The sequence below is a fragment of the Acanthochromis polyacanthus genome, chromosome 7, assembly GCF_021347895.1.
Source record: "Acanthochromis polyacanthus isolate Apoly-LR-REF ecotype Palm Island chromosome 7, KAUST_Apoly_ChrSc, whole genome shotgun sequence".
NCBI classification, from domain to species: domain Eukaryota; kingdom Metazoa; phylum Chordata; class Actinopteri; family Pomacentridae; genus Acanthochromis; species Acanthochromis polyacanthus.
The window spans coordinates 28,369,282-28,397,204 of NC_067119.1; the positions used below are offsets into that span (position 1 = coordinate 28,369,282).

Here is a 27,923-nt window from a genome sequence, read left to right on the forward strand (position 1 = left end):
ACGCAGGACTGGAACATGTTCTCATTCTAGGTATTATTGCATTTTGGTGCTTCAGATATTCATCAGTGACATCTGTGGACGAGGGAATAAACCTATAGATATACATTCTATGTTTACAGATAAAAGCAAACTGCTGGTTTTAACTGAAATCCTGCAACGAAGCCATGCTGTGTTGCGAGAAAAAAAATCTAAATATGCATAAGAGAAGACTACAAAGACTGAAAGAACAGGAAAAGTGCTTTTTGCAGTCATTGTTTTAAGTGTCAGGTAAAATGATGTGGCAGATGTCTTAACCAGCTTGGCCGTATTTAGGCAGTGACTCACAATGACAAAGCAAATTCTCAATGTAATATATTTTAATAGGCACAAATATATCCACAAAACAATATTCCAGTCATGTACCATTTTGAAAACAGAACATAATTCCAATATAAATGTAATAAATCTTTTAAAACTGGCTGAGATGACAAAGCAAGTATACATAAAATATGCAATAAAACAAGGAACACATATTTATCATTCTCCAATCAAACAAACACAAACTAAAATCACTCTAACAGGCATTTTATGCCATCAGTAAGATAGAATCTGTATTTTTATGTGCTGTTACAAATATAACTTTATTTACAACAGGCGATACACTGTTCTGAGCTCCCAAAGGCAGTTGTAAAATTCCTGGAGTTTTGTCACTTAATACTATTCCTAGAGCCCTGAGACTTTTCTCGTTTTAATAAAATCCAGTACCTTGTTCTCTATTTAATCTGAGGATTGAAGAAACACACACACACACACTCACTCACACTTATTCTTAAAGCTAAAACAAATGCATCACAGTCATATAAATACAACAAAACAGAAGCTTGTTTTTAAAGATTTTCTGGCAAAGCTGCAAAGCCATGATAACACTGCAAAAAGTTTCTCAGCACAAATACTGTGTGCGTAGAGATTTTTATTTTTTTTGCAATGGAATTCTAAATACAGAGAAGATGTTATGTGAATGCTTCATTTTAATTTTTTTATATTAAAACTATATTTTCGTCACGATCAAACATTAATGCCGCAATTCATTTTCAGAGGCACACACAAGGTTGTGCGTTAAGCTTATGGTTAGTCTCTCATTAGTTTGTCATGCAGACGTGATTTTACAGCTTGACCAGAAAGTAAAAACTGCTATGAAGCTTCACGGGAGTCATGGAGTTATTATTATTTTTTAACATGAGGAGTTGTCATTCTTCATGTATGGTGCTGTGAGAGGATTTATAGGGCGGATTTATGCGGCTTTATGGTGTAATCACATGTTGTTGGATCAAATGTGGGAGATTTTCTTCTCTCGATGTTAGATTTTAATAGTCACATCTAATGCTGAGAGTGGGAAATGTGAATATTAGAACTAAATAATCAATTCATTAAATCACATCAAACTCTAACGGCATCATTTTGTGAGAATCTGCAACAACATTTAACAGCTCTGTGCATTAAACCAAATCCCCATTCAGTGTCATCACCGCTACGTTACTGCATGAGTGTTTGAAGCTCTCCAGCAGCCCTACAGGGGTAAATGTAAGAATGCTGACATTCAAGTACGTTAAATACACAAGTACCTCGATCTCAGGTTATGGATAGACTAGAAATGAATGTAGTTGTAAATACAAACATATCCTGTCGGGATCAGTAAAATGATTAGCAACAACAGCAAGTCCAAAAATAACTCTTTGTTAGAAAACAGAAATTAAAAATCGAGCTACATCAAAACAACCGAGCATTCTTCGTGATTAGAAAATATAAAGATGTCACATTTTATGGCATCACTCTTCAAGTTAAGTGCAAATGATCAAAGAAAGGCAACAGGAGTAAACACACAGGAGTGAGGGAGTACAGTAGAAACGATTCAAACACAGCTCCTGGATTTATCTCTGTGCTGTCAGTGGGTACCTGTGTAGGCACCCAGCGATGCAAAACCATATTGCTGTCAGACTGGGTAAAGAATCCCCACTTAATAGCTAAAACAAACATAAATAAGTGTACGGACGTGAAAGAGGTAATCCAAACTGCTGGAGGAGGATGGGCGAGTACCTATTCGACGGGATCTTTGGGGCGCTGAGCGATATGACAGGAGAAGGCCGGTATGGTGATGGTGGAGGTGTTCCGGGGGTTTCTGGGACATCTGCTGGGGTCAAGAGGAGGTGTGTCTCTGCCGCTGACTTCCCGCCCTGCCCCTCTGCCTGTCGTACTTGACGGACACAATAAGGAAGACGAGCAAGGTGATGCCCTGGATCCCCGCCAGCAGGAAGAAGTAGTAGTGCAGAGAGCAGTCGTTGATGTTACCTAGGAGAGAGAAAACAAGGACGGGACTTTGATGTAACACTTTAACCGACACTCCAAATACCACTTAAAAAACTGCGAGCTACACGGCAAAATGACAAGTATGGAAATTTGGGGAACAAAAGCGCCACAGCATATTCAGAGGGGGACAGCGGGAGGGTTCTTTTATCACAAAGTACTACTCCGTGTTAAAAGAATACCAAAGGCAAAGGTACATGGCCAGAAGCTTGCAACTGTGGCAGGTTGCTGTGTATTTTGCTCGACATAAAAGGCAGACCTGAAGCGAGCATGGCAGGAATACATGATTCTGTCAAATTAGAATTCAGCGGGGGGTGGGAGGGCTTGTTACTTCTCATTTCACTACTGCGAAAGCTTCTGAAAGTGAAGACGATTGACCCCGCACTTCAACATCGATGCAGGAAGGCAGTCTTGACGATGTGGGACTGAAGAACGAGAAACAACAGAGCAACGCGAGCCTTGTGATTCGAGCCAGCGAGTCTTTCATTGGTATTAAAGAACGGTTTGTTTCCTCATGGGATTTGGGATGTGATAAAAAGGAGGAAAAAATAAACTTAAGCTTCCAGTGTGATTTGCGGGACTGAAAGATGACTTGTTCTCAGGAGGGAGGGGAAGACGAACACACTGAGCTGAGGCTGACACAACTATAGACTATACAGTAAGTTTCCAGTATTAAGCAAAAAAGGGGTAATGCCATTTGCTGACGTTCCCTACCCATCTTTTCCTACTGGGTTTTGGAGAATTCTGCCAGCAGCCTTTAAAATCGAACCGTCTTAACATTTGCTGCACTGTCGACTGAAGTGCTTGTCCTCATTCAGCAACAAAGCTCAAGAGGAAAGCTCAAAACAAATCCTGTTTTCGTCTTGCTAGGGGTTTACATGAAGGGCAAAGCTGACGACAAAACAATTGTCTTCGCTGTTCAAGTTATGGCGACAATTGGATTAGCATTAAAGAAGCTTTGTCCTCTTGACCATGTGAGGCAGACCAATTGACTTTGTAGCCAGCAGCATGAGATGAAGCTCTGTACTAGTTTGCTGGACGAGGAGGCATTCAGGGTGAACGCGCTCCTTTCTGCAAAGGATATATTTAAGAATGTGTCTTTGGTTTATGTAACCATCTGCACGTAAGGCACAGACTTAAAAGCAGCCAGAGTTACCTATAGCTTACATCCTACATTATCTGCAAATGAGCAAATGTGAAACCCCAGAGCAATCCGCTGTCTTCCTCTGAAAGCTCCTATTAGCTTCTCCATGAGAAGCTGTCACACTGAATAAAGAGCCACAGAAAGAGAAGCAGGCTTGATTTTAATTAGATATGGGGCAATTCAAGTTGTGTGTACTCGACTGCAGTCTAATTACACCTGTCAGTTTAAAGTTAACACCCCTTGGGTCAAGATGGTGCTTAAAGTCCAAGATGCTTCCATTTATTTCACTTTCTTACTTGTGTTACTGTTTATCGACTCATTTGGAACATGTTAGTGGGAAGTAGGTATGCAGTGTTTGTACCCCTTCTTTTTATTGGAAGGAAAATACACACTGCAAAAAACTCAAAATCGTACCAAGTCTATTTGTCTTATTTTTAGTCAAAATGTCTCATCCCACTAGCCTAGCCGCGCTAGACAACCCATGGCAACTAATTTTAATTCTCTGCCAGGGTGGGTCTAGTTACCCTCGGTAAGCCTCGAGGTTGGAAGCTCTAGGAACTACGTCAGCCTATTCGTTGCGCTCATTGGTTGTATACCTACCCAATTGCTGCAGAGTGATTTGAAAGGCAACCTTTTAGCCCGCCTCCCTCCCTGTCGAGACTTCCTAGACCCTTGCGTCTTAAGACCTGGGTCTAGCGCGGCTAGGGCTATCATCCCACTTGATTTAAGATAAATTCACTTAACAAATGACATTTCAGCAAGATGGAGGGGCTTGCTTTAAGACAATGCATCTTAAATATCGCAAGCAATTTTGAAATTATCTTGATTTAATCCTGGTGTCGTTCTGCAGGCCAAACTGACTCGTTTAGAAGTTGGAAAATGTGGGAAAAATATTTTCACAGTGAAAACTTTCACATTTTCAAAAATATTTTGGGACATTTAACATTTTTGATGGCAAAACAGAAATGCTACAAAAAAATGTTTCTCTAATAGCATTCAGAAAAAAATAAAACAAATCCAGCAAATTTCACTGGATTTTGGTTTGATTTTTTCTGAACGTTTTTTAAAGAAAATATTAGACGTTTTACCGCTAAATATGGAATCACTTTAAATATTTTTTGTATTTTTTGGAAGATTTTTATTCATTTTTTTGAAATTTTCAAAATATTTACAATTTTTATTTTTTAATTTTATTTCTTGCCAAATTTGGGAGATTTTTTCCAAAATAAAACTTTTAAGGGAAATTTACAGAAATTTCTTTCTGAAGATTTTGCACATTTTATAAATTGGGATTTTTAGCTGAATTTTTGAATTTTTTTTCAGACATGCAACAATATTTTTGGAATGAGGACAATAGGAGGGTTAAGACACCAAAGCTTAACAATCCCGGTAAAATATCACTTAAAATAAGTTTTCCCAGCTAATTTTAAGATCTCAGTATTCTAAATATCATATCTTATTTCAAGGAATATTACCAAGCCATTTTCATTTGTTTTGTTGGCAGATTGTTCACTTATTTCAGAATAAAAATTCTGTGAAATAAGTTTTTTTTTCTTGTTTTGAGATGCACATTTTTTCCAGTGCACAGTGTGGTGAAGGTCATCACTATTTACACTCATAAAACCAGATCTTTAACAGTTATGTTAAGAACAAAGCCTTGCAGAAAGAAACTGAAGACATTGCTTCGGTGAATCTTCCCTTTCTTAGATTGATATGCAACAATAACGTATAACAGAACACACAGGACCCCCTTGAAGCGTTATAGAGATGCGTGGGGATATTTTGTAGTACTCTGGTGTAAATCTCGAAGCAGTTTAATCATAGTAAACACAGCAGACATCGCATAATGACATTGCACTTTGTTGCAGGACTTGTCAAACTTGAGCTGGCAGATTTATCAGCATATCTGTCCTACTCCCTTCAGATGTCTGCAGGATTTGCTGAACTGAGGGACAAACCTTCCGGTATAAAGCAGCTGTAGACAACCCAATATCACAAGAGTCATTCATTCTGATTGATAGATCAGTGCAGATTGGATTTTCCATCGTTCCTGCTATAATGATAATACAAGTTTTTATGCTGATTTTGATGCATTTCAGAGCTTTTAAATTGCTGTTTTGTGAGCATCATTCTTTATTGCTACACATTTGCTTCTGTGACTTTGTGTTTTGATGAAACTACTAGATTGAGCCAGAAATGAACATGGTTTGAGAGGTCTTTCTCAGTGAAATATTGAGACCTTTTGTTCTAAAAAAAAAAACGAGGTCAACAACTTGCTATGAGCTGAATCATTTGAGTGAACCTCCCACCTGTTTGCACCTTTCCTCCTACTTGTGCACTGTATTCTTGCAACAAAAAACAAGTGCAGGCATTTCCACTCAAGGAAATTACCAGTTAGAGCAACGGCTGCGCTGCCAATAAGTAGGGCTCTTAGAGTCTACAGCCTTCATAACATGAAGTTTGTAATTTCCTAAAATTTCCAACACGGTTTCTTGCAAAAAAGTCTGCAATTTTGTACTAATTACAGGAGAAATAGGACATTAAAATAAATTAATTTTAAAACCTAAATAAACATTCAATTACTGTTTATCTACAACTGAAAATGAAATTCTCCATGGACTTCCCGCAGACATATTTTTGCATGTGACTGGTGTAACTATTGGATTAATTCAGTGAAAAAGAACAAATTGACTTCATCTGCCTTCTCCACATAATTAACATTAAAATAAAATAGTTCTCAGAAAACTTATTGAAACTTCTTAGGAAGTTTTTAAAATGAGGATTATTAGGATTTATCGTCTGAAGACCATGAATGTCTGTACCAAAGGCTGGACCCAAATATCCAAAATACCTGAATATTTGGTCGTGACGCTGGCATCCGAATATTTTATTATATATAATATATTCAGACTTGAATATTTTCCAAGATTTCAGCCGTCGGAAATGATACGACGACTGAGCAGACTTGGCGGAGTACTGCGCTCTCCTTGTTTCAGTTTGACCAAAGTGGAGGGGACTGGGGACATTGGAAGTCAGATGATTCTATGCTAATATAACATAAATATGCCCATATGCCAAAACATAACCTATAAGCCCTATTAAACTAGACTGTAAATTATCAGCATGGTTAAAGCATGCTAATGTTTTACACTAAAGCCCAATTTAACATCCAAATCACCACATTAGAGGCTGATGAGGCATAAAGTATTCTCAGCTTCATTTCTTGTACAAGATTTGACAGGGCATCCTCTGCTACCAAACAAAGAGCAGGACCTGTTCATTTCAACCAGGTGATCATGGTGCTTCTCATGGTGACTTAAAAATCAGTAGATCAGAACAGACTCAGTACTATCACCACACGTATTGTGCATATAGATGATTATTTTCCTACTCCCTCTGCTGCATGCATGTTCTTGTGGATAATTAGAAAGTACGGGCAAAAAAAAAGCAACCCTGCAATGATAGGATTCATCACTCAGGAGTGATTCTTCATCAATGCTCTGTGCGTTGGGCAATCTCTTCAGCTTGAACCTTTGATCGAAGAACAGAGAGCTGGCTGATGGCTCTGAAGTTCTGCCAAAGCATTAACGGAATGACTGGCAAGTGGAAAACCTGACAACACTTTGACCCTTGCCGCAGTTTCAACTTATTTGTTGTCATCTTAATCTGGTCAAAGGTTTAAATTGTGAGAAACGGATCAAAACCGAAGCAGCGTTTGAATAATTTCATGAGGCACGAAACAATATGCCTGACAGCGGAGCACGGGTGGAAAGGGAAGTGCATTCGCAGTGAGGGCACTTGTGTTTTCAATCGATAATTTGCTTTAACAGATAGTAAACCAACCGTTTGCTGCTGCAGTCTTAATTAACAAAGCAGTATCACTTACAAAAAGCGAGTAATACAGCATACAAATTATGTAGAGGGAAAACATATGTACACTTGCCAGCAAAATCCAGAGCGCTCAGCATAAGTGAAATATGGACAATATAAAAATAAATGCAGGATTTACAGCAACATCTTCAACAGTCTCTGAATTTGCTCTTGGGCAGAAGCTAAATGTCAGCACGAGGCCTGTAACAAATCCTGATTTTAGGACATTTTCATCCTTTGAAGGAAAAAAATGTTGCCGGAGCCTTAAGATTATTCTGACAGATGACTGGATTGCAACCTTTGTTCTAGTTTTCAAAACTTCTCTCTTAACCAGCACCCAAGGAATGAAAAGGGGGCCGGGATAAAGCAACATCCAATTTTTGGAACAGTCCTGAAAATTGTGCAAGGTTTCAGTTTTGTAAGGGTTCTTGCTCCAATTCCAATCTACATTAAATTAGGCACAACCTCCTTCTTTCAGTCTCCGCCCCCCAGGGCCCACTTGGCTGCCAAACGCTTAAAAAATATGGAGGGCTAATTACAGCAGCAAAAGACCAAACAAGGAATACTGTAAAAAAAAACTTAATGAATCCCATAAATATTTGACATTTATTTTAAAGGCAAATCATAGCAAGCAAGGGGGAGAGTGTTTAACGAATGGAAGAAAGTGCAGCGGAGCAAGGGTGTCTCTGAGGTTTCCACGTGTGCTCAGAGGTTGCTTGACAGCTCTGAGTTAGTAAATTACAAGGTTGTGATTACACTGAATTCCCCAACAGACGGGGTCAGCCATCTAACATCTGAGTGACATAAATTTGTGGGACAATTTACCTGCAAGTGGGTTTGTACAGACCGTGTGAGTCCAGATGAAACGGGTCAATATCAATTTCATGTTTGAAAAATGGATCAATTGATCCAGCCCTTCGGTGCAATGACCCAACATTTTGATGCTTCAGTGATTTCAATGCCATCCTCTGCCTTAGAATGAAATCAGAGAGAGAATCAATGCATGTTTGTTTGAGCTATAAATATATAATTTCTGCAGCTCTCCTCGAGTTTGAAAAACTTTGTGACTGATGCTGGAGTTTTGTAAATTGTCACAACATGTTAACTATTTTACGTGTCCCATATACAGACGGAAATGACATTTTCAAACAGGCCTTTCAGACAGAGTGAGTGTTCATGTTAAATTTGCAGGATCTGACATTAAAGGTTTTTATTAAACGCTGACATTTCGACTCAACAGGATGTGAGAATATCATTTCTCTGTGAATATCAGAATGCGTCCCAGGAAACTGATATTAACATCAGTCAGGGCTTAAACACTGGTCAAAGAAAAGGCCATTTCCTGTCATTGTGATCATCGCGGCTCACAAAAACCATTTACTTTGAGTGAATGACACTCACACAAAAGGGAGCAAAGACACGCAAAAGCCTTTTCTAGAGACACAAAACCTCCTCTGTACAGGATAATTTTGTTGAGGAGCGTAAAGGTTGTTCTTTGATTAAATTGGTTTATGAAATTTAAAACTGCAGCGTGCCGTTTTTGGCCGCAGACTGTGTATAAAAGTCTTAGACAGAGGGATGCAGCATAGGTTAAACCAGGCCAGTAAAAAATCCCAATAAAAGCATGTGATGGATGACTACTCAACCATATGTAACCATAGTGGCAACAACGTTGCAGTGGGATTTGAAGGATCAATAATTTCAACAACTTGAGCTCACTATGTTTAAAGTTTGAGAAGAGATGTGTCTGAAACACTCCATAAACATTTTCACCACTTCTCAGCAGAATGTTTCCATGAGCTTTCAGTTTGGAAATAAGGTCATTCCCTTCCAAGAACAGGAGCTGCAAGCTGCAGTAAGAGCTCTTTAAAGAAGTGACCAGTTTTTGTTCTCAGTTTGCTGCATGTATGATGAGCATAACATGCAGACTGTACCTGAGATTATGCTTGTTTTCACAAAAATGTAAGCTTGCTTGTATTTACTGAAAACAGTTTTGATGACACAGAATGAATTATCTAAATTCACATCTTCCAAGGAATCTTAAGTGCTGCTTGAAACTGAACAGTTTCCTTCTGAGAATAGGTATGACTTACGGCTCAGGGTTAAAGTTAGCTTGAATAATGCTGAATAATAAAACAGACCTTTAAAGAATAGACACCACACTATTCATACCAATTGTGCTGAAATTCTACAACAGAAATTGCTTGTAACAAAGCACACAATAGCAAGAACTATAGTACAGTTCTTCTACTAACTTTACTGACCTTCTGAGTTGCTTTCTAATACAGAGAGGGACAAATTAGTGTTAGCAATTATTTTGCTTACATAACTGGAGTCCGTGCAGCTTACAAGAGTCACATAGTCAAGACTTCAGCACATGAAGAACATAAAATATTCTGACCAGTAGAATTTGTTCAGAAATGTTTTACAGGATTATTGGGCGCATACCCATGACCTTCACCAAACTTCGTGTCTTCAACTTGACTGTGTTTTCTGGAAATACCACTTCTTGGACTTTGTGTGACACTTTACCTCCTCTGAATAACATTCGTTTGTGCAGAGAACGGTGATGATGGAGCCACTGTTCGACAGGAGAGCTGAGCATCCACCAGTGTGATGCCAAACTAGCAGTGCCGTCTCCATGTAACGCTCCAGGGACAGCTTTACTTAAGAGGAGCAGGGCTATGTAATCAGACCCCCAGCCTGTGATTAATGTTGCTGTCTGTCTTCAGGCCCGCACAGCTCGGTACAACTCAGCACAGCTCACCCAAGATGCTGTTTACCGCACACTATTTTGCCCACAGCCATGGAAATAAGCTGAATCCTTTCCACCTAGAGAGCCATGAGATGTGGAAGAAGCTAACATCCAACAAACTGTGAAAAACAGCCACAAAAACAAACTGCATGATTCCTGACTGCACTTAATGCCTAAGCTTTGTGCCATGTGTCTTTTATCAGTGGCCAGGAGGATGTTTTGTTCTATTTTTGCGGTTCACCTTTTAAACGACTTGTTTTGGAAAGCAAAAGGCGTCTTACAGGCAATCCGGCTTTAGTTTAACTTCCCCTCAAGTGACGCAAGACTGAGCAAAGGATGGATTTATGAAGCATGCCAAGCATCTTCCAGTGCTAACATCATCAAAAGTACCTCCCTACCTGTCGGCACACTGTATTAATGAGCTGTTAGGTGTTTGCGGATAAACAATTTACAGTGTTGGCTTATTTACCGCATGCTCAGGGAAAAGTGCATCTGGGGTGGGAGCCTCCACTCACTGGGGAGCCCATCCATCTGCTGCCACCACCCCGCTATTCATTCTGCCACTTGGACAGATTTACACAAACCTTTTGTCGTTAGCCTGACATGCCTATTTATAATGTGAAACACTTTTAAAACAAGAGAACTGCACCGGGTGTTGCCCCCCTTTATGTGTTTAATTTACAAACTCCTTAAGTGGATTTTAAATCAGCACAAGCTTTGAACATTCTTAAGGATTGTCGCTGGAAAATAAATTTCTGCTTTCTGAATCGATACCAACAATTCTCTTGCAAGTTCATACATGCAGTCAATGTGGAAAGTCAATAGTGCCGTCTTCTTGCACTGGGCATCTAACAGCAGGCTTGGCAAGCTAATTTATGTGGAGTGTGGACAGGCCTAAGAAAACTGTACGAGTAAAGATCAATCACCTCTGTGCTATTTTGATAATGATTATATGATGAGAATGTTTTGAAGAAAAAAGAAACAGCAGCATTCTGTAAGTTTAAGCAAGGGCAAAATCACTAATGTGCAACCCCATGAGTGTGCATGCATTTCAAATGGGTATGGATCAATAAAATACACACGACGCTGGAATCTCACATCAGTTAGGGCAACTGTTTCTGTGCAATATCAGCACAAATATTGTAAAATGCTTGATAAACAAATGCATAACTGTAGGAATGTATATTCTTACTGAAGATAATGTCATTGCTCCGCCAAGTAACGCAGCGGAGAAATGCTACGATCAGCGTTGGTTTGTCTGTCTGTCTGTCTGTCTGGTAGCAACATTACTCAAAAAAAGATTTGGATGAAATTTTCAGGGAAGATCAGAAATGACACAAGGACCAAGTGCTTAGATTTTGGCAGTGATGGGGCTTGTAGTCTGGATCCATGGATTTGTTAAAAATTTCTGTATCACTGCTAGATAGCGGCACAGCGTCACTGCAACTATGACAACAACCGATGGCTACGTCAGCTGCCTGCTGACGTTCAGATGATTGTGATCCTACTAAAAATCGAGTTCGGGCTTATCCATCGAAAATCATACGACGATTGAGCAGCCAGAGTACTGCGCTCTCCGAGTCCTTTTCTTGTTATCATTGTTATGGAAGTAGTACAGAATGTTTCTGGCAGCAACACAACACTGATGTGTCATCACATTTTTGCTTAATACATCAAACCTGCTAGGAAACAGTTGCCTGCATCTGCATATGAAAATCACATAGCAACATTATCAATCATCTATAGTTGTGTTTGTTGTCATAAGATGAAATGCCAGGAAAATATGTGGTCCTTTATCTACTAAATGTTTCACTGCGTTCACTAACTAGTTGCTGAGGTAGCTTACAGTGGGTTTTAAAAGCTTTTAACATTTCACAGATGCGTGCTGAGGGAAAAAGTATTCAAAGAGTGGTACGAGTGAACCAACACAGTGAAAGTAAAAACAAAAAAAAACGAAATGATGGGATAAAAGAAGCTAGGTCATCACATCTGCAAAAACAACACAGTCAGGTGATAAGTCTCTGTGGCCTCATCACCATATACAACTCATTTCTAATTAGAACTTTTGCAAGCATAAAAATATCATTTAGCTTCAATTTGTTATGTTCAGTATTTCTTGGTGGCATTGTGTACCATTGGCAACCTATATGATGAGCATATAAGCTACTCTGTCTCTTACCAAAGTCTCTGTGGGACGACATCCAGCCAATCTCCTTCAGGGAGACAATAGCCAACAAACCAGAGCCCACGAAGGAGCCAATGCCAGAGAAGAAAAAGAAGAGACCCATGATGGCACTCTGCATGGATTTGGGGGCTGCAGAATAGGCAAACTCCAGACCTGCAACAAAAAGTATACACAGGCATATATTTGTGTAGCTATTGTTGAATATGCAAGTTATAAATAGTGAGAATAGGTTATACAATGCGACCTGTAGCAAACAATAGAGAAAGTTAGACAGCCAGTGAAAGTGTAATGCAGCCTGTAATATAATGCTACTTAGACATTCGTTTTGAAGAAACACATGCTGTGGAGTTCAAGACTCTGACTGAGATGCATGACGGCAACATGCGTACTCAAATGTAATTCGATCTTTATCCATCGATGTAACATAGAAGGTTTTGTTGACAGTGACTCTTCCTTTTTAAATATACTGTGCTGGAGAGAAAACTGTTCCTCAGCATCTGCTTGGCAGCAAATTCTCCATGGTGGCGATGGTTTGTGGTGCCATTGTCGGGTACCTACTATGCTTGGTACCAGTCTTAAAAAACAGTTATTTCTGGAAAACACATCACTCAATGAGCACAAAAATGGGCAAGAAATGTAAAAGAAAGAAAAATGAGTCTGGAAAAAAAATAAAACATTAAATCTGTGTCTCATTTGCCTAAAGAACAACCTTGCTGCAAGCTGACGATAATTTCATGGCACCTCAAACATATGATTTTTCAGATGAGGCCCTATAGCTACATCTGTCAGGAGAGATTAGGGAGCTGCGGTTAAAGACATTTGCCTTTTAACGGCTTCTTTGAAGGGGGACATTGTACAAATTAATGTGACGAACAGCATCCATACACATACCTGCACTAGTTGTTTAAAAAAAAAAAGGCTACAGAAGAAAGGGAGGATGATAAGAGAAAGGCAAACATGAGCTTACCCTGTGGGAAAAACATGAATGACCATATGAGAAGTTCACAAAAACACATTTGTTTACATCCAAAGATAACCTTCTGACACTAGCAAACACTGGTCAACATATCTGCATATCACATGGGATTGCAAAGGTTAGCGAGGGTTCTAAGACATGGTTCTGCACTGCAGGGGGAACAGCATTGTAACATTATGCTGAATCCTGCTGTTGTCTGCCTGTGCCAACAATTTAAGACACAATAAAAGGGATGCCCATGGTTTGTACTATATGCAAAACAGACAGCTTGACCTTTCGAGACAACAAGTTAAGTAAAAGACTAGAAGAGACAGAGTAGGAATATCTATATGTACATACACACACCCACACACACACATATATAAAATGAATATATGCATCTTTTCTTATTTGCTAAGGACTGATTTTTCTGTCTTAAAAAGTAAAATTAGTCTTTAACTTTCAAAGTGCAACACATGATTAAAAACACTGTAGGGAATCATTTTCTAAAAGTTCCTTTCTCATTTTCACTGCCTGAAAGCAGACAAACGCTCGTGTATGTGGAAAGAATTACCCATCGTCCTACAAGACTGGGGATTGCAGCGAGGAAGTCTTATGGCACCGGAGGTTTTAAACAGATTTATTCAAACACAAGACGACTAAGGGGAAATATTCCTCTTTACCAGACATATGTCACAATTCTGTCAGCCATTTTTCCTTGAAGTAAGCCCTGTGGGATGGTATGGAGGGAGAGAGGAGAGTAAGTGTATTTTTAGGATCCCTATAGCTTTGTTAAGTCCGGATTTGACTTTCATAGGGACCCTGCTAGATTTGTCTAAATTTCAGTGTTTTATAGGAGTCATATGGATTTCTGTTTAAGGGCTATATAATACTCAAGCTTATTAAACACATTTCAGTATCCACGTGGATTTAAACTTAAAGATGATGAATGTTCGTTCCCACACAACATCAGAGTGACTGGACTGGCAAGATAATCCTCTCACAGTGGTGAGAAAAAAAAGTCTTAAATATTAATGGTTCATTTCACTCTATATCAAGAAATAAAGCAGGCACTATATGGAAGAGCCCACAACAACATGACCCATAGTAATAGGAGAATGACTCAATCATTGCCAGAGGCCTTAGCAAACTTGAATCACTAAGATAATTGACACCTTAGGCCATTACTGTGAAGGACAATAAATAAATAAGCAAAATACAGACCAACAGATAGACTTCAAACAGAGAGATACACAGCATACAAGGCAGATTTCTGTTCTGCAGGGTCTGAGTATATTGTAAGATTAAAAAAATGGCCCACAGCTGCCACATTGTAATGTTCTACAGAATTTTACATTTAATAAATTTCTCACATACAGAAGCTCCCCTCTTTTAATAGGAAGAATATTGTTGCTGTTGATGTCTCAAACTGTGCGGACACAAATTGATACAGCATTAGAGCAATCCTTCACTTTGTCATATTATCGTATTACTGGAGCAATATGCTCTTACTTCTCATAGCTGTTAATGAAATGGCATTTCCTCTTTAGTCCAGGGCTGACAAGAAATGAAAGCCAGCTTACTGAGCAGTTTTCAACTGATACCCAGAAGTATCAAAAAGAAGTTTGCAGCTGTCAGTTCCAGCATGAACTATTCTGACCTGCTTAGAGGCAATGCTTTTCTTTTAATAATTTCCGAGAAAAGAACATGAAATCTATTTCCCCGGGGAAAGAAAACACTGCCGAAGTTCCAGTGAAAGATAATGGGTAGCCCCATATTGATGAGCATGTGTCTTAGAATGCTATTTACTGGTATGAATCATCTGAGCAGCAACAGAAACACAACTTGCATTCAAATCAGACCTGAGGGCATGTTTACAAGCTTCCAGTGAAAAGTTAGAACAAGTGCTGTGATTCGAAAGGAAACAAAAAAAACTTTGAATTGTAATGTTTTTGAAGAAAGGCTCCTACTGTTGTCCTCTGTTAACAGAACATTACAGCTATTCATGGAGAAAGTCAGCATTCATGATGTTATTTCAGTTAACAAAATAATGAAAAGGGGAAGGGTCATGACGAAGATTCACCATGGCAGTAAGTGTGCTACCATTTATGGGTCAGCATTAGACAGCGGAGACAACTGGAGCTGGATTAAAAACTGTAGAACTCATCAAAGTTGCTTTGATCCATCCTGGAGGCAACATGTCAGTCAATGTCAATCCATGCTAGACTTTGTAGATATTTCAGTCTGGACCAAAGTGATGGATCAGCAGACTGACCAACAGAGTAACGCTGCCATTCCTAGAGCCATGCTGCTGGCAGGACTGAAAACATTTACTGTTGGAGAAGATTTTCTCCATATCACCCAGAATTTCACACTTTCGCCGTCATTGCAGTTGAAGCCCAGTGTGGATTTTCTTGGCTTTAAAATCTCCAGTGAGACAGTTCCAATTTCAATTGAAATACACTGTTGGCGTTACAGTAAATCAAGGGCTGTTCCTTTGTTCCTGCAGTCCTTAGAGTGTGCAGTATAATGCCTATAAAACCAGGAGTTGATACACAGGGTTCTTATAAGCATGTTTAAGCTCATTCTCTGCCCCTTTAGTCTACATGCAAATGTAACTGTCAGCTCCCTCAAACTGCTGGACTGATAATTAAACATACCATCCTTTTCTGTGTATAGTGTAATATGTCCTTATTAACAGTGTGTCAGCTGGGGATGCTTGCAAATTGGATAATTACAAGTTGAACTTCCAATATAGTGTGTGTCAGAACGATTTGATGGTGTTATCTCTCGTGAGTGTGCGGTCTCTTGTGTGTGCTGGAAGGAGCGAGGCATACGCTGTGATTACTTCCGTATGCCGGTACATTTTTAAGTTCATTGTGGTAAATGTCAACACAGCAGCTGGGTGAACGCTGAGGTGGAAAGTTTATGTCATGATGTTAATTGTGTTTCGACTGTGACTATGCCCTCAGGGATCACAGGACAGTGTCATGTGCATATCTGTGTATTTATCCATCTTCCTATCTGTTGTATGCGTGTGGACAGCAAGCGTAATGTCAGGCTGGTAACTGCCTGAAGTGAAAGTAAAGCTTTAATCATTTCAACTGTACAAAGGTTACTTTATCCACACCTTATTTATAAAATGTCCCACTACCAAACAATGTCTTGCAGCAGGGTGAGAAAATCAGGATAATCAATTACCAATTGATGTCTTGGGCTATTTACTCTGGACTACAACCCACAAAGACATTAAGCTGGAGCAGCCGGGCAATGAATCAAACAAAGTGTTCAAAAAGGATTTACACATTAGTTTTCATTGCATTCTCCTTATGAGAATAAGCACTACAGGTTTTAGGCCTTAGAGTGGTTCAGTGTGAATGGGATCACACCAACTCAAAGCACGAGGCTCATCGCTGAAGGACACTACATTTTACTGTTAGTCGGACTCATGTTTACCTGACCACAGTGTTAAATGAGAAATTTCAACACTTAGCAGAAAATTTCACAGATGTCAAACAACTGTACCTGCAATGCTGGCAAAGATTTCGCTGATTCCTATCAGCACATACTGAGGGACTTGCCACCATATGGGTAGATCTGCTGCGTAGTAGATAACGTGGCCAAGCACCTGGTCAATGGTACCATTTGTTTTGACAATCTCCAGGCGTTTGGTCTCCAAAATACCTGACAGGATAGACACAGAGAACAGTGCACAAAAATGCAGTTAGCTGGGATTTAGAGAAAGAAATAACATCCTAAAAATAACTACACATATATTTATAGTTATGATTCTGCAACACACATACTGATATAAAATTTAAACAGGGAATTGGGTGAATCCAAACGCTTGTATATTTAGGGAAGGGTGAAGTCCATGACACCAACAAACACTGCTAGAGTCAGAAGATTCAGTGACAGTCCATAAAGGATTTAGTTAGCTTTAAGGCTACACTACCATTTCATTAAGATCACATCTACACGCTTCTGTATTCTGGCAGTTAGTAATGGGACAGTGCAGACGGTTCAATAATAAGAACCAAGGAGTTGTCATCAACTGCTGCCGCCTCCTTAAAGCTTTATTCGATAGCTATTATCGTGTAACCAGCGGCTATTTCCAGATAACTCCCAGAGACAGCTTCCTATCATAACTACGCTTAATGCTATATTTGAGTAGAGTTGTAGCCTTGTAATCCGGATATCCTATAATACCAGCCGTCCATCTCGGGCAGCGTGGCCACAAGGCTGCCCAGAGCAAGTCTCGCACTATAAACACACACCCCTGCTATTTTCCCCCTAACTACACAACACACAACAGACAACCCTGTGTGATCCTTGGCACTTCTTTCCCAGCTTTAAAAAAATAAAAAAAGCAGAGATGCTGTTGGACACCTAAAAGCCACTAAGCTTTAACCAGATGAGATTAGTGCAAAAACTTGAGAGAACATGATAAAACACGGTTCAAAAAAATCTCTCCACAGTCAGCACAGTTTGTCAGAGCAGGCGTCAGTGTGTGGCTGAAGTCTCGGAACACTGTCCACAACTGATCAGAGACAGTTCACTGTCTGCTTGACAGCACGTCTTCAGCTGTCCCTTTGCACGTCACGGGAGGTCCAGCTGTCCTCATGCCGTGTGTGTCAGTGCGTACGATGAAACCTGTGAAATATTGCTGCACCAATCATGACAAATTCCTGCACATTTCATGCACAAGGTGATGAAAGTGATTCTAACGCTGAGCAGCAGTGCTGTGTCCAATGTTGTGAACACAGTGTGGCAGGCTGACAATGTAATGTGTTGAACTGACTATTCTCTGAGCAAAAGATGCCACATTTGGATATTCACAACTATCCATCTGTCAGTCTCTAAACAACGTGATTTCTGCTTCGTGGACCAAATACAGATAAGCATTGAGGACACAAAAAAGCCAACTGAGGACGCAGTTCCAAATGTAATAACAGTGTAAGGCAGCTCCCAGGAGTCACTGGGTGGAACTGAATGAATGTGAAGCAAGGCAGTGCCGGGGATAAACAGCCTAGAGGCTCAGCAAACTATTTTTGAATGAGTAATTATTTAATATGCTGCGGATACAATATTTCAATCATGTTGCAAAGCACGATACAATACAGATTGGATTTTGTCATCTGATTTGACTCCTAAAATCCAGGTCAGATCGGTGTTGCACGCTACTTGTGTATTCACCTACTGTTCTGTGACCAATGCTCACACTACTGCACCATCATAAACCCTTTCTCTCCACTCTCAAAACTCAAAATTGCTTTCCACAATATTCTAAATTTATTTTGCCTGAATTCAAATGCAAGGACAGCACTTTCTTTCAAGAAGCCAAATGGAAAAGTAAGTACCTGAATAGCTTTTGAACATCGAAATGAACATGTTACAGCACCTTTCCATGTAGGAAAGCTCATGTCCTCTGAAAAGGAAATATTACTTTAAACCGAAAAGTAGACCTATTACATTTGGCTAATAGTCCTTTAACCATATCACGCTGATTGAAAGGGATGCTTTTGATGGGGTAAGGCAGGCTTTAATAACTCTCATAGTAGAACATCTGAAGACTGGCCATCTGTAAACTTTGCCGTATCTTCTTCACTACATCCAGATAAAGTAAGGCACAAGGATGAGATTTTAGTCCAGAACTCTTTTCTTTCTCTCTTACCCATAAAAGCATACATAGACAGCACACAGATATTTAAATGGGTACTGTTCACTTCAATCTGTAGAGCATAGTTTCAACCTATAAATCATACTCACCACTGGCTGCATAAAAAGCTGAATAAATCAGCCATTAGTGAAATGCTAACTTGAATTTGAGTTGTTGAATGTTAATCCTTGGGTTTGTTAGTCCTTAATATATCATTATTTTTTGTATATGAAAAAAATATTCCCTCACAATTATCCCTAACAACTGCTGTCAAATTTGATTAAGTGCACGTTTAACAGTCAATTGGCAATCAGCAAAAGCACAGCAGCCAATATCTAAAGGTCACTAATGACCGAGTATGTTCATATTCTATGTTGCAGATGTAATGCGCACCTGCGAAATGAGGAAAAGCAGCGGTTGAGGAAAATATAATGTACATTGATTCTCAGGAGCGCTACCGATTTGCTTTCTTCCTGCCTCCAGGCTTGTGTCTCTTTCAAAACATTTTAGCTTGAATCGTTCAGTGCAGCAAAACCCACCGACTGGCCTAGCTGAGCCTTTATTTCCAAAATAATCGACACACTGGAAGTGAATGTGACTGAGGCATGTGGGTGCAACTGCACACAAAAAGGTTAAATGCCACAGCTCCCCATGTGATCTCCAGGGTAAAGAAAAAGAGGACAAAGCCTGGGCGCTGTTCCCTTTGCCAGGTGGAAAATTATGTTTTGATTCAGGGACAAAAACTGTTTCTGTGACAGACCATCTGCTAAATCCAACAAAAAGCAACAAAGTAAAGTCAAATAGCTGTTGAAAAAGGATTAGTCGAATACCTATAAATCATACTCAGATTAGATCAAAAGTTGTCTCAATAGCTATATTCATTCCACATTGGTACAGCACTGATGTATTAGTCCCACTTTTCAGAACTCCTCAAAACAGCGCTGAGAATTAAAATGAATAAATTATGGTGAAGAGGCACCACAGCTGCATTGCTTGTTGCTTTGGAAGTACTGACTGCATGTGGTATCTGCCACAGACAGTAAGTGCTAATTTTGTGGTTTCCTTGGTGTTTGTCTGCCCTACTGAAGTAGCAAGGTAGAGGGAACATGTCTGCTATTGCACTCACCCGCTGCCACAGCTGACCACATGACAAAGAACATCCCCACTGCAATCCTCTTCAGAGAGGAGGGCAGCAGGCCGCGGCGTTTCAGGATGGGGTCCACCACTTTGTCCTTAAGGGGAATCAGCATGAGGATGAGCACTGCATCAAACATGGTGAGCCAGGCAGCTGGAAAGCGGAATTTCATCTGGGGGATCCAGAGGAGAAAGATGAGGGAAAAAAATGTACATAAAGCAACAAAGCATGAAAACTACAGAGGATGTCAGTGCATTCCAACACAGTTCACCAAGTGTTTGTGCTCATATGAGTGTGCTTGTGTTTGGAAGTGTGCATACTTCAGTCTTGACACTGCTTTGGCACCCCCAGGTGGTCAAAACCAAACATAATGTAATGAAAAAGAATAACTCAACACACAGAAAAGAAGGCACACAGTCAAATAAATGTATATTAGTGAATAAATACTAGGATTATTATTCAGAGTAGCAGCTGCTGCAGGAGTATTGATAGCATTCTTGTTTTTGTCCGTGCTTATCTATTAAAATTGGCATAAGAGACAAACAGTTCATTCAAAATAAGTTTTTCAGCTAAAATCTGAATCTATTACCATAAAGTGTAATCTCTGAAAGGAATAATTGCACTGTGCAAATAGTGTGGATGACATATCAATCAGAGAGAATCCATTGTAAGCATACAAAGTATCTATAAGTTCAAGCGATATCTCATTGAGTAAGCAATGAAACACTGCAAACTGCCACAGTCGTTTTTTTGCAATTCAAATTCCAAGTGCCATCTGAGCTCCTGATGTGTCTCTGGTTTAACACTTCTGATAGCATCATTTATTCTCAAATTCAATTTTCATTTCTTGGAGCAACTGCTGGCAATCTATACGCAGCTCCTTAGAGAGTGTTTTCCTCTCTTGTTTGCACATTATCATATTCAAAATGATAGGAAGTGCTAAGTGAGACTTCTTTGCTAAGCAAAGCCTGGCATGAAAGACAGGGGCACCCCAGAAGGCCTATATCTCGCTTTTCACTTCTCGAAATGAACCACATACATACTGCACGTACAATATATACAGTATGCATTTACCCTTCATATCACAAGACCTAAAAGTGATTAAGGAAATAAGAAATAAAAATGTGTAAATATATACATTACCATTCAAAAGTTTGGGATCACTTAGAAATGTCATTATTTTTGAAAGAAAGGCAGTTCTTTTCCAATGAAGATAACATTTAATCAATCAGAAATACAGTCTAGACATTGTTAACGTGGTAAATGACTATTGCAGCTGGAAACTTTTAATGAAATATCTCCATAGGGGTACAGAGGAACATTTCCAGCAACCATCACTCCTGTGTTCTAATGCTACATTGTGTTAGCTAATGGTGTTGAAAGGCTCACTGATGATTAGAAAACCTTTGTACAGTTATGGTAGCACATGAATAAAAGTGACTTTTCATGGAAAACATGAAATTGCTTAGGTGACCCCAAACTATTGAACAGTGTATATTTGCTAAATAAAATCTATTTTGTGTATGCCATCACCTTTTCTGTCTTTATATTTTGCATACTTGTTTGATATTGTGAAATTCTGCATCGTTTTACTTTTTTAGACATCTAAAACTATCTTCATGTATCGTATTCTGCATTAAATGTTCTCAGTTTACAGTAATGTGTCATCACTGACAAAAGGGATATGAGTTGACTTAGATTTGAAAGTGTCACAAGGCATAAAGGTTGGGAACTGCTGATCTGTGTGTAGCTCAGGCTACCATTAAAAGGTGGTTTCATTTGAAAAATCGTTTTCAATTAGGTTATTGCAGTACATGTTCCTTACAAAATGTAATTCAAAGCTAGACTAATGCAAATAGTTAAAAATTTCTTTTCATGGATATAACATCCTTATAAATAATTGCAATGCGTTCATTCCGAGCCCCCGTTCCCAGTCATTCTTATTAGTATGGGTTCTGTTTCCTTGAAGAGACAGCATTTGTTCAGGTTAGCCATTGAAATGTGTCAGGTGAGGTGAGGGAGCAAATCACAGAGGCATCTAATCTCACTTCCCTTTTGATGTTGAGATGTGTCAAGGCTGGGAGCAGAAAAGGCTTAGTTCCATTTTTGATACTAGATAAATAGTATGTGGAAAAAATAAATAAGCTGCAAATATAACTCTAAACACCGTTACAAATGATGGAATAAGAGCAAACAAAAGTATGGGAGACAGTTTCACAGTGTCACATCTCAGTGAATGTTACTGTGAAATGTAGGATTTTTTTTTCACAGTAATACGACATGGCATCTATACACCACAAAGTTACGCTGTGTGGTTTATAGGCAAGTGTTTCACTTCACATTTCCATGTTAAACTTCACTTTCACCTCAAGCATGCCCATTTGAAAATAAAAAAGGAACGATACAGCATGCACACTGGACTTTCTGGTCTATTCATTTTCATCGCTTTTCAACCTTTGATTCTTGAGGAGTAGCTGAGAGACTTTCAGTAATCAAAGACCTCCAGAGCTCAACATACAATCTGTGAGAGTGAGACACAGGCACTCAAGCAACACTCCTCATCAAGAGTCGGGTGGCGGCGCTGCTGTGGAGAGATACAATCACAGGCAGGTTGCTAATCTGTGAGGTATTAGTCTGTGAAGTTCTGACTTAATCCCCAAGGCATTACCAGCCTTTGCTGCTGCCTCCAGCTGTTGCCTAGCATTGTGTGTCACTGACCTACTGACTCTTTTAGTTTCAGCAGTAAAAAAAATCTAGTTCCAAACTACTGACAAACACGTGTTTGTGTAATTCAGTGCAATTCTGTAGTACAGTTACAGTCCAAAATCACCATGTCATACCACACTGATGCTATGTTTTAAGTGAACATGAACAGGCATTTGAGCTGAGCATTTTCACTGCAGGTCACCTTAGAGATGTCATCAGTGAGGTTTGAGGCAGTACCAGGGATCTTCAGATGGAAGCTCTGCAGGATGTACGTTGTCTGCATCTGCAACACAGTAAGGAGATTAGAGTCTCAGCACGAAGTAATTCTCCACTTTATGATCACGCGGGCGTCTAGTGCAAAGCTATTCTTCTCCAATTTTGAAATGGAAAATAATCTTCCTTCATAATAACACGTGTGCATATCTGCATGCAGAAAGCTTGTATTTGCCTATTAAATTCCTTCTTATTTTACTTCTAGTTAAACATAAATCAAATTTTAATTTTACTTAACACAGCTTGGATTTACCTGGAAGTACACGGTCCAGTATGGAATCAGGGCAAAGAAAACCGGAAGCACTTTCACCAGTGATTTCACTTCCTCGACTTTTTCCTCTTGAAATTTTCCTCCATAGGTCACTTTGGCGGTGTCTAGTAGTGTTGGCTTGTTGCTTCATGGAAACAAAAAAAAAAAAAAGGAAAAAAGCTTGAAATTCTTTAAAACTACAGTGCAGTAAATAACATTAAAATGAAAAAATAAATAAATATAAAATGGAATGAGTCTTAACTCTTGAAGTGGGAGACTTAATCAGCTTTTTTTGTGAACATCTTACCCTTAAATAACAGCACTTCTAGAGATAGGAAAGAAACTTTATTCTAAAGCCTATAATCCTCATCTCTGGAGAAAATGCCTTAATAAGGAATTCTTGAAAGGCTGCAGGATTGTCCAACTTAAAATATTCAATGTCAAGTTTTTGAGCCGATTGTGCTACTTTGGTTCAAAGTCAAGTATCAGCACTTCAGAGTAACTTTCCACCGCAGGGAATGAAGATGAATGCCCGGACCAGTGGGGGGGGAAAAAAAAAAAAAAAAAAAAAAAAAAGAATGATACAAGGGGATCAAAGTGGGCTTTAAGATAAAGGTCTACCAACAACACCTAGCTGTGTTTTTCAACTGGATCAGTCACCATCCCACTTAACTCTACCACGGACAAAAATACTCACTACACTGCAAGAAGGAGCCTTCCCATTGAGACTGACGAACGCTTTACTAGACTGCAGCTAATGTGAGCCTGCTGTTTGTCATTGAGGAAATTTTTACCACTTTTACTGCCTGACAATGCGATTTTATATTATCTTTTTGCGACACACAGAGGTGACACGCTGCTCTCACCGGAGTAGGTTAGGCTCCTTTGGTTTCTGGGAACAACAGGCAAAAGTGAGGATCTTGAACATGTCTGTGAAGGCGCTGCCGTCAGCAGGCTTCATGATGAAAACAGTCCGTCCCAGGAGAAAAACCAAGAAGGAGACCCCGAGGCACACAGTGGGAATGATGTAGCCAACCTCAAAGCTGTAGTTCTGCTGGATGTACGCCATACCTCCCAGAGACAGGATGGCTCCCAAGTTGATGCACCAGTAGAACCAGTTGAAGAACCGGCGCGTGGCCTCTGGTCCTCTATCTTTGACCTGTGATCACACAGAGCACAGGATGACAGCAACCAGTTATGTCAAAAAGGTGGCTGTTCATGCGTAAATGTGATTTCTTTTTAAAATAGTGTCATAGAAAACAACTTGCTCTCTGAACTTTGGTTTGTTCGATCAGTCTGTATTAGAACCCAGCTGAAGTGCACGTTTGTCAATATTGTCTGCCAGTATCGGCCTGATGTGTGCCAATACGAAAATTTGATGTGCGGGGTAATTTAGAAATTGTATCATCAGCTCCAGCTGGCATGGGCCCCAGAAACCCTTTGAAGGAACATTTGTCAGCAATAAAGGAAGCGTGGTGTGATATGTAAGTTTTCAAAGCCACAAAACAAAAATATACAGAATTAAATTGTGGTTGCATTGGTCATCAGGGCTACAAAGCACAGTATATCAATTGGCTTGGGGAAAAAAAGAGAAAACAATCAACATCACATGACACAAAACCTACAAAGAGGAACAAGGATCCCAAGCTGAAACTGAAAGAGATGTAGCATCACACTTAATTAAATGAGTGAAATATCTATAATTACTGTATCAAGTGGGATAGCAATGTTACGAATATTGATTTCTATGTAGCTCTATCATTGCACTGAATATTTATAGCAAAATTAAGTTGGCACAAGCTTCACAATTATGTAAAAGGTGCAGGACACAGAGAGGAGGTTTTTTGTTTTCACTTATCTTTAAGTATTTAAACAGAACCTGCAATGATAGCTTACAACATTAGCTTAGCAAAACCGCAATGAATTCAGTTAAGTATCTATGCAAGCAAACAATATTATTCTCATAATGGCACTGATCCATTTCACATGCAGGTATTATGTGAGGAAAAGATTTTATCAATGCATGATGAAGTGGGCATGTCTTTTATATATGAGCACAAAAGATGCACCGGTACAGCTACAATTAACCACCGGGGAGATAATGTCAAAACACTCTGCATAAATCTTTCTGAGGTTCCTCTCTGCGGTTGCGCAGTGTCAGCTACAAAATTAATCACTTCATTGTCTTGTTACCGCCGACGTCATTATAACATGTTGGAAAATGATACTAACAATGCGCAGCTGCTTTAGTTGTTTCTACATTTAGTTTTGACACAAGGTCGATCAGACTCCCCTCTGGCCGATAGTCATGTCAGAATGAGACAAGCATGCGATATTTTATCTAGTATTGTATTAACCCTCATACAAATATAGAATACGATCAGTGCATATTATATTGATTATAGGTGGCAGACACTATATCCGAAGTGACTCAAAAAACAACAAAAAGGCTGCAGCTGCAATACAGTTTCTTCCCTTTTGAATCTTGCTTTACGTTCATGTCCCATCTTTAACATCTATCAGCTAACTACACAGGTACATCTACTCCGGTCTGGGGCCACAGTAAAACTGAAACTTTATGATTATGATGCTCAACTTGCACATCCACAAAAAACATTATGGCAGACTTTACGCTGGAAGAGTGCCATCATTTCTCGGACAGAAATCAGGTCACATGTAACAGGAAATGTTAAGTTTCACTTGTGTTCACAGCCCCAACATATGCAGAACTTTCAGTTAGAGGACCACTAAGGGGAAAATTCGGCCGTTATGTAGTATATTTCAGATTTCATATTCAGTGGGGGAAAAAAAATCACATTGTGTTTTTGACAAGTTACATTAGTGTTTTTTAAATGTATTATTTTCTTAACTCTAAGTGTCACTAGCAAAAACCTAGCCGAGGCATTCCATATATTTTTGTGTTTCTATTTTGTTTTGTTCCAGTGCATGTTGCATGTTAGAACAAAATCAAGAGGCACTGACATACGTGACAGAATTATGCAATTAGTGTAGTGGGATCAAGCACTAATCATATTCGCCACGCCAGTCCCCTTTGAAAAGTTTGATCCACTCATGGCTGGACTATTATGAGAAACAATGACCCCATTGATGAACTTTCCCACATCTGACAGCTTCTTGTAGAGGGTCTGCCAAACAATCTGACAATATTTTGTCCCCAATCTGATAAATGTGTGTCTCACATCTTGTTACCACTAAAGTATAATTGTAAGCATCGTCCTATGGTGTTTGCTTGCATATTCATGTGATTCTACATTACATTGTTTCAAAATCTCTATTCAAGTAACCGTGATGATTAAGAGCATGCATGTCCCAGTGAACTGTGATGGTTCAACAGAAATCCCATCACCATGACCCCCATGATGTCACACTGCATACCCAATCTTATACAGGCAAATATGCCACATGCCAGAAAATCTTTCAGTTCAAGACCTTACAGCTAACAATGAACTCAATGTCTTTTTATTCAATGAAGATTTTGAGGTCTGAAAATAATATTGTGTATACGCTACCTGATCTGCACCAAACGGAGTGATGTTGGACTTCACAGTACCCACACCTAATGCAATTAAAAAAAGCCCACTGTAGATTACAGGGCCACAATATGGGGCACGAATGGGGCAGGTTACATTTCTAGGAGGGGTACTGTTTGTGCTCAGGCACTCAGCAGGTTGCACAGGAAATGCCGCCTCTTCTCCACATAGTTCTATACTGGTGTGTTCATTTGAAATGAAAGGAAAAAATAGCATGCCAATAAAATATAGGATCAAACTTGAGGCGATAGTCCAGAATTTTCCAAAGTATGCGTCTGCCAACCATCCTCCAAATGGCGAAATCAGGTAAGTAACTCCCATGAACATCAGAAGGGCCTGAGTTGCCTGAGTGCCCTCCCAATAAAAAGGACTGCTGTTGAGAAAAAGAACCAGATTGGATGTGATGCCATAGAACGCAATCCTTTCTAGTGATTCAGCCAGCAGGATGCCTGCACATGCAAGTCTTCTTCCTTGGAAGACTGATGGAGGGGAAGGTCTGCTCAATGAGCCCGAGTCCAGAAGAGGAGTGCTCTCATTGGTATCCCTACTGTTTGCCATTCTCAAGGAACTTAATGGAAGTGGGTGTCTTCCTGATTAGATAAGAGTTCAAACCTGAAAATGAAATAGAAATTAGGTTAAACAGGTAAACCAAACGTTGTCAACAGTGTTTTAACAGAAAGAACAGCTTTCTGTGCAGAACTGACAGCATCTGTGCTGACTATGCAGAGCCCCATTCCTCATCATGTGTAATACAAGCTGAGTACAAACATTAAGCAAGCTAGCTTTAGCACAACGACAGCTTGGTAAGAGTTTAGTTTTACATTACCGTTAGTTATTAAAACACGTTCCAGAGGTCTTCGGCTGTCTCCATTAACCTACATAACACTAACCGCTCAAATGTTTGGCATGTCTCGTCTTAAATCGTCACTTTAACAAAAGAGAACTGGAAGTCAACAGAAAAAACAGTGTCACAGTACTATCGCGTGACACACCGCTCAGTCTGGGAGCTGCCACAGTTGCGTTGCTGTGGAGGCGATCTATAAATGACACGCAGGCGCAGTGTCTGTGTAAAGATCCGACTGGCGTCCATCCGTATACTT

The 27,923-nt window shown here is 39.6% G+C and overlaps 1 protein-coding gene across 1 annotated transcript; it reads right to left on the reverse strand.

The window, feature by feature from the left end:
- Positions 1–338: 338 nt before the first annotated feature.
- On the reverse strand, positions 339–27,836 carry slc15a4 (solute carrier family 15 member 4). Its single transcript, XM_022193151.2, has 9 exons — positions 27,650–27,836; positions 26,803–27,435; positions 24,139–24,431; positions 23,276–23,417; positions 22,952–23,032; positions 20,035–20,215; positions 16,775–16,933; positions 12,289–12,447; positions 339–2,325 (listed from the first exon to the last, which is right to left on the reverse strand). Exons 2-9 carry the CDS (start codon positions 27,379–27,381, stop codon positions 2,174–2,176), a joined length of 1,746 nt encoding a protein of 581 aa, XP_022048843.2. The 5' UTR covers positions 27,382–27,435; positions 27,650–27,836; the 3' UTR covers positions 339–2,173.
- Between the last annotated feature and the right edge of the window lie 87 nt (positions 27,837–27,923).

Coding starts and splice junctions, on each gene's coding strand:
- slc15a4 (XM_022193151.2), bottom strand. CDS start 27,381: ATGGCAAACAGTAGGGATACCAATGAGAGCACTCCTCTTCTGGACTCG. Junction 12,448..16,774: donor AATCTTTGCCAGCATTGCAG/GTACAGTTGTTT, acceptor TTTTTGTTGCAG/GTCTGGAGTTTGCCTATTCT. Junction 2,326..12,288: donor GTCGTCCCACAGAGACTTTG/GTAAGAGACAGA, acceptor TCTCTCTCCTAG/GTAACATCAACGACTGCTCT.